Consider the following 11436-nt stretch of genomic DNA (forward strand, 5'->3'; position numbering starts at 1 on the left):
TAGTCCTTGTTGCAAATTCAACAAATTTCTCATCTCGTGTCGATTGCGAAAATTGCACCGAAAACGTCAGGTAAGTTTTACCTTTTCATTCATTTTCCAGCTCTTGATTTACGCAGCATACGAGAGCAGAAGTTTTGCAATCGGGATAATAAGCTTTTCCATTTTACTAATTAGCTGGCGAATTTAAGTGATTTTCACTGGGGCAGATTAGGTCGGGCTCCAAGGTTATAAACTGCATTTGGAGGGCCTGCAACTCAATCTCACTGAAAGATGGTAAGTAATTTGCAGCAAGATCTGTACTTAATTTCACTTTGGCTAATGGGGGCTGAAGTAAGGGGCGTCTGCCCGGGGTTAACCTGCCTCAAAGAGGCCTCGACCAACTCAGAGACTCGACAATCCGCCATCCTCGTAACATTTTATGTCGCATAGTTTTCCCACACACACACACAGAGACACCCACTTACTCTTGCATATATGCATAAAGGTGGGTGTGTGTGTTATGTGGCAGGCATCTCAAATGGCGTCTCATTGTTGTTGCCCTCGTGTTTTGCCCTTGTCGCGGTTGCAAAAATCAAAAAAGGGACGAAAGCAGTATAGGCGGCCTCCTTAATACTCTTTTATTGTATAACAACATTTTCTTGGCTTAACGGATTGTTCTTTTCATTATAACGAACAGGAACTTATGCTTCTAGGATAGAATTGCGCCTGTCGAGGTAAACTAATATTATTGGCACACACATGAATGGAAGTTTCGGGAAAAAGAGTATAAGCTGAAATCAGGAGCTGCAAGGTATTTTTCCGTTTTTTGGTTACCACAAACATTCCAATGGCATCGTCACGACTTGCTATTGTTCTTGTCGCTGCTCAGAGTGCCATTGCCATTTTATGAATAATTCATATCCACACATAGAACCACCAGTAAGGTGGTGTGGCAGCCAAAAAAAAAAAAAAAAAAAGGAGAGCCAACCACACGCATTCATTTTCATATTGACACTCGTAGCGGCAAGCATTGAGTCCTCCAAATCCTGGCGCGGCACCGCGGTGGCAGATCCTCGTCAACGATTTTGGCGACATCATTGTCTCCTGGTCGTGGTCCCTTTGTCTACGCCCAGCCTACACCACGTCTCTTGTTTGGGTTGACATTCTTAAAGCCTGGCCAGAAAAAATGGCAATGGAAGTCAAGAAAAAGGGACAAAACCACTGAGAAGAAACTTTAGACTTTTGTCTAAGAAAGAAAAAAAGGGAAAAACGGGAACAAGGCTCGAATCAAATTAGTGGGTATAAATGCATATGTAGTCAATATATTGTTTATTTTTTATTAATTAATAATTAATTAACCTAGTAATAAAATGTATTTTAAGGCACCCAGGAAATACGAAGTTTTAAGTTTAATTTATTTATCTTCTTTTTACAGCCTTTAAAGGAAGCCTACATTTTTGCCAGCCATCTGGTATCCTGTTTTTTCGCCAGTGTTTTGGCCCTTCATCTCCTTTGGTCATCAGCGATGGCTTCATTAGACACTCTCACTCACTTACAATCACTTACAGTCATGCCACGTCCTCCACTTCGCCCATATCGAAGTTGTTTCTTTTGTTTTGCACTTGCATATCCGTCCGGCATGGGCATTCTTTTTATCCTATATCCTGTGGCTCCTGCTCCTGCTCGCACCCCTGCTGTTTGCTAACTGCTTTTCCTCACTGTTTCGCCTTGGCCAAAAGTGATGCTAATCGGCAATTGGCCGCGGCGTCGTTATGTGGCTGCCGGTAACTGTTTTTGTTGCCACTATCGCTGGCCGTATCTTTCTGCCAAATTCGCTGATTCACGTAATTTGCCGCGACTGCAGCAGCGACAACGGCCAAAAGCCACGGCCAAAAACCAAAGCCAAAGCCGTAGCCAATGTGTTGTCTCACCCGCCACTATACACTACAAAACCCCCAGCCGGAAAAGTGCAGGAAAAGTGGATTAGGCTTGTGCACGAAAGTTGTTTTTCCGCTGGTTTCTCCCATTAAGAGTATCACACATTCGTTGCAGTTTGCCAGCCATTTGCTGCCATTGTTTTGCAGCTAAATGAATCTTAAACAGCAACGTGAGCAACACACAGATACGAAAAGCCAACACACACACACACAGCAGCGGGTTTAAAGTATCTTTTTCTTCTATTATTTTTGGGTTTCCTCGTACTTTTCATTGGGACTCCTTTTGTTGGTGGCTTTTTGCTTAGATCTTCGATGACTGAGCTGAATTCATAATCTGCTTCTCTGGCTTGGGATTTTGGGACGGTTTGTTGGTCAGGAAGTGACAATAAAAAGGTGCAGCAATATAATCGCCGAATCATATTTAAGATTATGTAATTATCGGGACAATAACAGACCAGGATCGAAATATAATTAAATCAAGACTGGATTTAATTATCCATGCGAAAAGCAGCATATAATAGTCAGTCTTTAAAGGTAATTAAATGAAAACCGATAAAATAAACATTCAAGTTAGCTAAACTTTAAAAATATCTTTAAGATCTAGACAAGATAGTAACATAAAAAGCACAAGTTGCTTCAAAATGGCTTAAATATGTCGTTGCTTACTTTTGCTTTATGCATAATCTATCTTGAAACATTTCAATGCAGATGTGTGTTGTAAACAGGAAAAACTCCGGGCGAAAACAAATGATTTATAGCATCACGTGCTTGGGTTTTGTATTTGTTTTCAACAAAAATTACTGACCTATTGCCAAGTAATGGAAAAACGAACCTTATGTTGTGATGTTAAGAAGTTCAAGCTGCCGAGCTATGTTAAAACTAGCAGTGAAAGAGCTGAAACAGCTCTTAAAATAGCTAACAGTTGTTAAAAGAAAGAGAATCTTGGCTAACAGAGCATGCTCTTTGGGAATTTTACTCTTTGGAAACACTGTTATCCCTCTTCATTTTTAAGGCTGTTAAGTCTACACTGTTGTCGGTACAAGAGTGTTAGGCTAATGGCCAAAATGCAGCATAAATCACAGAAGTCGAGGATGTCGACAGCAATGCGGTTGCATTGCGATGCCACCGCCTCCCACAAGCCACCACCCCCTGAAACTGGCCCAAATGTGCATTTAAACTAGCAAGGGAGCCCCCCCCCCCACCCCCCTCCACCACCTTTCAATCCCACACCACACACACTTTGTTCGCACAACTGCAATGTCATTTCTATGCACAATGAATGCATAAATCATTAACAAGCGCTCTTCGCTCGCCGCAAAATAATAACAATAATGCTAAAAACTGCAACGAAACCGCTGCAGCCACAATGCCCATGTGGAGGCCACCCAATCAGCACTAAGCCACTTCCCCTTCCACTTCCACATCCGCATCGCCGCCAAAAACAAAAAACACCGCCCCCATTGGAGGTTGCATGTGCAACCAATTACAGTCGTTTCCGGTAATCAGTTTTTTGCGCCTGAGATTTCGCATCCACGCGGGTCCTGCAAGCCGAGTATAGTTGTAATCACTTTTGAAATTTCAAATTTCATTTCGATTCTCGCCGCAGCATCAATGCCGTCACGCCCCCGAGTTGAGCACTCAAAATTTATGTTGCCATCCATAGATCATGACGGAATGACACTTGGACAGGACCAGTTATAGTTGTTGTTGTCGTTGTCATATTTGTGCGTGTGTGTTTGTGGCGAATCCTTTGGGGAATCGGATAGCCCGACATTTGGAACAGCGATAAAGGATTGACATTGGGATTGCTCGAAATATATGGCTTTGCTTTTTAAAACAACAATTTGGCAGCTAACGAGTTGGCTTAATAGCAGATATCAATTTACATTATGGCTCATATTATACAAAGGCTAATAAGTTGGCTAAATTGGTAATCACAATTTTAAATTGTATTTATCGATATATTTGCATTTATGCGATTTTCATCTAATTAGTTTGATAGCCAAAAAATATGATAGTTACAATACAGTTCAATGAACTTTGTCGTAAATAAATATTTGGATATTCAATATAATTCAATTTACTGAACCTTATTTTAATATACAATTTATAAAATTGAAATTCGGATTGAATTTTTTGCGTATCCATGTAAGTAAATATTTATATTGCACTGCTGGCATAACCTCCACTTTAAGCTGAGCGATTCCAATTTAAGGACATCACCCAGGGAATTCGATGCCGATGCATCTCAATATGTCTTGGCCATCAGAAAAAGCCTCACGGTTGACTGCCAAACTTGTCAGTCGGTCGGCCAGTAGTGTTCGAGTGACCTTTTCGATTCGCTCACCTTGGCCGCGCCCAACCACCCACTTTTGGTCTGGAAAAATGTCAAAATTGGTATTTGCATTCTGGGCATATTGCGAATTCCTGGCTGCTTTTAATTGAAATCGAAATTGACTCTGCGGCGACTTTCTGCTCTGTTATTTTTATTTGAAAGACTTGTTAGTTCAAATAATGGAGGCCAGTTTTACGAAAGATTTAAAACAACGCGGATTAAAGCGGAAATATAATCGCGGTCAAAGTGCGGCATGTATCAGCGCTAACTCTCTTAATTAAGCCAGTGGACTGCCAACAATTCCGATCATTGTTATCGAAACACCATCAAAATCCCCCGAATATTGCACAATGCAAACATCGCGCAACAGAACAAATCAGACACCACAAAAAATTGTATGAAATTCAATGCCAATTAGCCAGCTCACAACTTTCCCTCTTTGTGCAGGCGCTTAAAAATATTTGGCATCTATAAATTGTATTCTATTGCTGAATAACGCTTTCGTTGTTCAAAATGCGATCAATTTGTATTGTGCTATTTTGCGTCATACATCAATGAATATGAAAGAAAAATAAATTAACTTTTTCGAACGGATTGAGTGACTGACCTGAATTTGAAAATATAAGTACTTATTTAATTAAGTGAGTGTTTTGGGGCTTGAATGTTCTCTAGCTTAATTAAATGCCTGCAATGGTATGCTGTGTTCATTCTTGCAAGGATTGATCTGTATGACGTCCTAGAAAAATGATAACCAACAAGGGTTTTCCAAATTGATTAATGGGGTCAGTTGAAAATTGCGCATGCAGTGCAGCAAAATTGAAAAGGAGAAACGTCTAAGCCAGAAAACAATCACTTATCATTTGTTGCAGCTGCAAAAAGTGTTGCGCACTAATTGAATGTCATCAGGACCATCGACAATGTCAATTTGAAATATTATTAAAATCATTTTACATGCACTTTGCACTTTTTCCATGCAAAATCTAGGGAGCTGCTGTCCAAGAAGCGCAGTAAAGGGTCTTAGCTGACTGGCAAAATGTGCGTAAACAGCATAAAGCTCGCCTTCCTTTCATTCTTCCCGCTTTTTAATTTATTTTTTTTTTTACATTTTATACACTTCTATTTCAAATATTTGCAGTAGAAGCAAAAATGTAAGTGACACCAAGTTTATTAAAACAACGAAAATGGAGTGTCAGGATAGAAAAAAGACAGTTGCGATAAATGAAATCTGATTTACTGACCAGATTTAAGGGATTACGTAGGATAGATTAGTTTTTATTGATTATAATAAAGCTGCTGCTTTTAGATACCTAGCCCTAAAATATATTCAATTTATCTTTAAGTATGGCATCATCATAAGTTAAAGCACAAAATCTTGAAGACTCCTCCAAAGTCTGCGTCATTTTTTTTTTGGCAGCAGCCTCGGCAGGCAGACTCCAACAAAATGCGCCATTTGTGTTAACTATTCTGACACTGAAACCGAAAGCCAAAAATGCTAAAACAAAAGAATGTAAGAGAGAAAGCCAACCGCCAACAAAGAAAAGCAACTCCAGCGACGCTTTACTTATAATGAAGTTCATTTACTTTGGAGGAAAATGGAAAATAAAAAGGGCACACACAAACGATTTAGACTGCAATGTCTTCGCGGACTTTGCTGTTTGCTATTGTTTTAGCTGTTGTTGGTTGCAAGATTAATATGCTGCCGTTTTCCACTACTTATGCTGCCTTTCAGGACCAGGCCGGCACGTCCTGTCAGGACTCACACACGAAGCGGCGAACAGTGAAAGCTGGCGATGTTCGGATCAGCGATACTTCCAGAAATAGATATTCAATTCTGTGAAATGTGTTCAATAGCATATTTTCACCAGAAGTTAATAGCTAATTGCATCAATTCGATTACAACATTGTTTCGTAGAATGCTCGCTGAACTTTATCGCATCGCCCGTGCATCTATTTAAGATGAAAAAGCATAGTGACCTTCAAAAATCCTGAACTTTTGGATATATATAATATAATTTTTGTTTAAAAATTAACATGTTTTTTAAAGCTTTTTAAATATATAAGCAATTTACGCTTAGTACATTATCGAAGAAATATTTTTATGAACACACACATTTTTGAAGCCACTGTAGCTGCGTATCCTTCGCTTCCTTGTTAAATGGGTATGCGTGTGCTGCTAGTGTGTATGTGTGTTTGTGTGTGTGAGTGCATACAATGCGTGTGCTGAAAACTTAAGTCACGAAAGCAGACGCTCTGGCAAAGGCGATCCGTCAGGCTGGGAAATACTTTGGCAACGAAAATATTATACAACTACTTCAAGAGTAGGGATTTATTGTGCTTTTTGCCCTTGCAATGCACCGCCCCTGCTGCCTTTTAATGTCCTTTCCCCCGTCCCTTCCTTTTCCTTTCCCAGCTTCCCCTGAGCAGACCTCTATCGCCCACTGTGTGCTCACCGAGATGCAATGAAGCCGAAATGCAGCACTCAACTTGAGCTCCTGTCGCTCCTTCAAAGATCCCCGCAACGAGGCGAAAATCTTAACTGCCAACTCCCCCGGCGAAAATGAGCAGGAAATGAGGAAAAGGAGGCGAAGGTCCTTCGGTGCCTCCTGCAATTTTCATTTGCATCTTCTGGCGCTGCCATAACTGCCGCCAGTACGCAGTTACATATCACACTTTAGTTTCGCCAAGAGCATTTTCCTCCGGCGCAGAGTTTGTCTTTTCATTAGTTTCGGGGTTTGGTGTTATCTTTGGTGTCAGCCTGGAAACGAAATTCACTTGGCTGCTGATTTTGCAGATTAACCAAAAAATTAGCGCGATTATGAAGCCTGACCTTTCAGTGGTCTTTTGATTTTTAAGTAGACTTTGTAACGCCATGAGACATGAACTTTAATTTCACTTTAGATTTGGGCTTAAAGAGCTTTTTTAGGTGGTTCGTTTGCTGAATTCAAATAAATAATACAATTCAAGATCTTGCTGGTGTGTTTGTTTATTATTGTTCTATGTACTAGTTTTTATTTAACACATTTTTGATAGTCCTCGTCCTTGCTCGACTGCCCTCGTTGTGCCGCAAATTGGTCAGCATCCGCCGATGTGATTCCTTGTGCGGATCCCTCAGTTTGAGGGCGAAACAAACCGGGGTAAGAATGTCGTCCACATGGGGAACCTTCGATGCACTGGGCATCCGCCTTAGCCCAGTCCATACACTTTGACGGGCCTTGGAATCATCGGTTGGTTGCGGAGCAATAGCAACCTCAAAGGATCCATCTTCGGGCGGGCCTTTGTCGTTGATCCTTAGCTGGAGCTTAACCCTTGGCTGAATGGCGTTCAGTGCCTCCGCCAGCGAAGAATGGAGGAGCAGGGCTCGCTTGCGATAAGTTTGACGATAACGGCAGTGGTCAATGTAGAGCACCGGCTGGAGTGGATCCAGTGGCCTTTTGTCGGGCATCTCTAGGAGGCGGATGGACAAGTAAACAGGTGGAAATCTTGGGCGGACCACAGACCACGGACATCAGCGAGCAGCAGTCATTGCAGGATGGGGGGAAAATCCCAGGCGTGGAGCTGAATCTGGGGTTCAGAGGTTTGACACAATTCTCCTGGGAAGCTTCAAGCCTCCAGCTTATCGGCGACCAGATAACCTGGCCGATGGAGGATATGGGGGCGCTCTCATAAATCAAATAAAAGAGCGTATCTGACAAATAAATCTTCGAGGACGAAGCAGGCTCACAAAAAGAACATGCAAATGCGCATGAAATATGCAAAAGCCGCAAGCCCTTAAATAAATACAAAAATTAAATCAACCAACAGAGCTATACAGTGGTCTTTGAATAGAGGTAACAAAAAAAGGAAAACCATGAGATATAATAAGTACATTAGAGTTATTTCCAAATAAAAGTTAAAGCTATATTCTTATAGAATGACAAAAAGTGGGCATTCATTCATGTATAATAAAAATTTGGAGACTGTGCTTAAAAAGAAAGTGCATCCACTTTGATTCTATGGGAAATGCATAGTGATGAGTAGTTAATTTAAAAGTGCACAAAAAATCCCTAATTTGCGAGTAATTACTGTACGTCTAGTATATTGACCAGTTTTTGCTGACATTTTGACCTGCGGCGACGTGAAAAAAAAAGAAAATATAGAAGATTTTTTCTGCAAAATTTACCAGGCTAAAGAGTAAAGAGCAGAGCATGCCAAACGCACAGGCACGGCCAAATAGAATACAGCGCACAGAAGGGAAGCCAAATGAAAAAAGGAAAATGTATATTTTAATAAACCGAACACAAAGCAGCGTAGGAAAAGTCGAGCGCCTCATTTACCCGGCACCACCCACCCACTGGGCCACCGAGTGTCGAGCCAGCGGCAAGGTTAGCCAGTTCATTCATTCGGTCTTATTCACAGTTATTGAAAGTAGAGCAGCGCTCTGCCTCTCGAATAATATGGAAATAAATAAAAGTAAGTCCCGGCCACATGATAATAACCAAGGGTTAGAGGTCGGAACGTGAGCCACCGACCCACAGCCGATGGCAGTTGACAGACGACGACCACGACGCCTACGACTTGAATCAAAATTCGAATCCCGCCGCAAATCCCTGGGAAAATATATTCACCAAGTCTTGGGGTTTGGGGTCTTGGATACAACTGTTCTGCTCCCTCTGATTGGATCAACATACTTAGTTTGTGTTGGCAAAAAACCAAACAAATAGTCATGGGAATGCCCTCGACTTTCGCTTTAAGTTGCTCAGGTAGTTTATCGCAAACATTTGTGTTCGCCTTTCAATTTTCGGCTTAGTGAATGTCAAGAAATTTAAAACTCAAGATTTATGGGGAGCTTACTCGAATTTTATTTGTAAAGGGGTCAAATGGTATTATATAAAAAAAAGCTTACTATTAAAAGGATTAGAATTGGGTGTATACAAGTATTTATGCATGTTGTTATGGATTCAGCCTCAGTTAAGTCAAAGCTATTAGCTTTAGCTATAACCACTCACTTAAATTAAATAAAAATAACAAAGCAACAATTGTCATAAATACATCGACATTGGAAATAAAATTTATTTTTGTACTTCTAAAAATACTGAGACGAAATGAATTGGTTCAATAATATATGCGAGGAAAGCCGCTTAAAGTTCTTCGCCAATCTTCAAACAGTCAAAACTAAGCGTAAATACGAAATTGGCCTAATGAGCGCAGATGAGTGCTATAGTTTCATAAGGAAAAACCTGAAGTCCAGAAATGTTATAGAAGAGGAATTGTTGTGGAAAATCCCCATACTTCTTGTGTGTTTGGGCTGCATAATAGTCATACTATTTGCAGTTTGTTTCACAGTTCAGTGTTTGATAACAAAGGTTAAGACCGCCGAAGTGCCTAAGAGTTTTGATTTCGACATTTGTGAAGTTGAAAAACCAAAAGCTCAACCAATCCACAAGGCCAGCCAAATTGATCACCCAGAGAAAGCAACAAATTGCTGTACTTGTTTAAAATCAAATGTACTTTGAAGTTATGTTAAATGATTTTTCTATGTTTTATAATAATATAAATATTAATAAATAATAATAATAAATAATAATTAAAATAATATGTGAAGCTTATTAAAGGAGAATGTTTTGGATGCATCATTTATGTAAGAAATACGTTAATTTTTTTAAATCGGAATATGATTTTTCCTGACTAAAATTTATTAATAATATTTCCTTTATTGGGATTAATTTACCTGGCAAGTCGTCGATGAATTTCTGATATTTTCAGCTGTCACACTCATTATGATAATTGCTGCCCCTTTGGCCAGGACGCCAAAAGTGAACAACTTTCCGCTCGTCCGATCTGGCCAGTGGCCTCGCCCCATTTGTCAATGCTCGTGGTGGTGCAACTTCTGCAATTGCCACAGGGCTGTGGCATGGCCTTCAACCTTCAGCTTTACTTATTCATTTTCGGCTGGGATTTTCTTTGGCCCCTTGCTTTTTTCCAGCTTGCCACAAATTGGCCAATGCGTTTGTTCGGGCAGCTAGAAGTTGCCGGGGATTAAAAAACGCTTTGCATGCCAGCGGCAAAAAGAGTGGGCGTAGAAGGGGGCGGGAATCGAACTAGGGCGGTGTGGCAAGTGAAATGCGTATAAGAATTAAAATTATTTTCGCCGCACGGCTGGCCGAGGCTTGATTAAATTTCTGAACAAACGAGTCCGGCGGGCATAAAACGAATCCGCATTATTTATAAAATATTCTCCAAATAAATGAGTTTCCATTGATACACACACATAGATGGCCGCTCATCGGGGGATTTCCCCAGCGTACCCGATATATATATATATATGTACTCTCCAATTTAGTGTTGGTTGTATTTTATTTATTTCAATTATGAAAAGTTTCTGCCGCCGGCGTGTTGCCCGAAAGAATGCCCTCAGAATGAAAGGAAGGAAAAGCGAAAAGCAAAGTCGAAAATGGGATTTTTTCCTTTTAAATTCACTTTAGTCCACCCTCTAGTATCTGCTTTTATATTTTGCTCGCATTTTGTTCCTGCGGACGTGGGGTAAACAAACATTAACTGCTCAATTGTTTTCAACGCGCTGCTTTGTCCTGAATTGATGAGCTTTAAATTGTTCGGCCATCGCCACCCCCCACCTGCTTTATAATAATCCCCACTTCGCCCGGTTTTATTGCCCCACCCGACCCCCTCTCCATTGCCGCAATTTATTCATAATCAAGAGTATTAGCCTAATTGGTATGTCAGGCGCGTCACCTAAGGCGTTTATTTAGTTTTATAGGCGTTCTAGAACTTTTATTCCGTCGAAACGTTCCTAAAAATTTTACAAAATTAACATTCTATAAAGTAAAGAATTGGGAAGAAGTTGCCTGATTTTCATTACAAATACAGTACGCACGGATTACTTAGTAGATGTAATTAAATAAATTTCTCACACCGTTTCAGCTAGGAAAATCTATTGTGGGAACATCACTCGCAGTATTTTTTAATGCTTTCAGCCCAGTAACCAGAACAATGTATTCCATTAGCCTCTGTTATATTTGCTTGGGGCTTTTGCACTCGTTGTCTTCAACAGGTAAAGCGTTTTTACGCTTTATTTTCCGTCTGCTGCCTTGTATTCATAATTAAATATTTTTCTTTCAATTTTCATAAAACTTTAAGTGCCTGGCATTCCCCTTTTTTTCGCCGCCTCATTGTTATTATTAAAGAGTG

The 11436-nt window shown here is 40.4% G+C and overlaps 2 protein-coding genes across 2 annotated transcripts; one reads left to right on the plus strand and one right to left on the minus strand.

Annotated features, from left to right (window-relative positions):
• Nucleotides 1–7216: 7216 nt before the first annotated feature.
• On the minus strand, nucleotides 7217–7836 carry LOC6614507 (selenoprotein BthD). Its single transcript, XM_002038902.2, has one exon. The coding sequence runs from the start codon at nucleotides 7691–7693 to the stop codon at nucleotides 7253–7255; it is 441 nt and encodes a 146-aa protein (XP_002038938.1). The 5' UTR covers nucleotides 7694–7836; the 3' UTR covers nucleotides 7217–7252.
• A 1448-nt stretch (nucleotides 7837–9284) lies between these two features.
• Nucleotides 9285–9743, plus strand: LOC116803535. The gene has a single exon (XM_032727241.1). The coding sequence runs from the start codon at nucleotides 9333–9335 to the stop codon at nucleotides 9741–9743; it is 411 nt and encodes a 136-aa protein (XP_032583132.1). The 5' UTR covers nucleotides 9285–9332.
• Nucleotides 9744–11436: the final 1693 nt, after the last annotated feature.

The sequence above is a fragment of the Drosophila sechellia genome, chromosome 2L (assembly GCF_004382195.2).
Source record: "Drosophila sechellia strain sech25 chromosome 2L, ASM438219v1, whole genome shotgun sequence".
Classification (NCBI taxonomy): domain Eukaryota; kingdom Metazoa; phylum Arthropoda; class Insecta; order Diptera; family Drosophilidae; genus Drosophila; species Drosophila sechellia.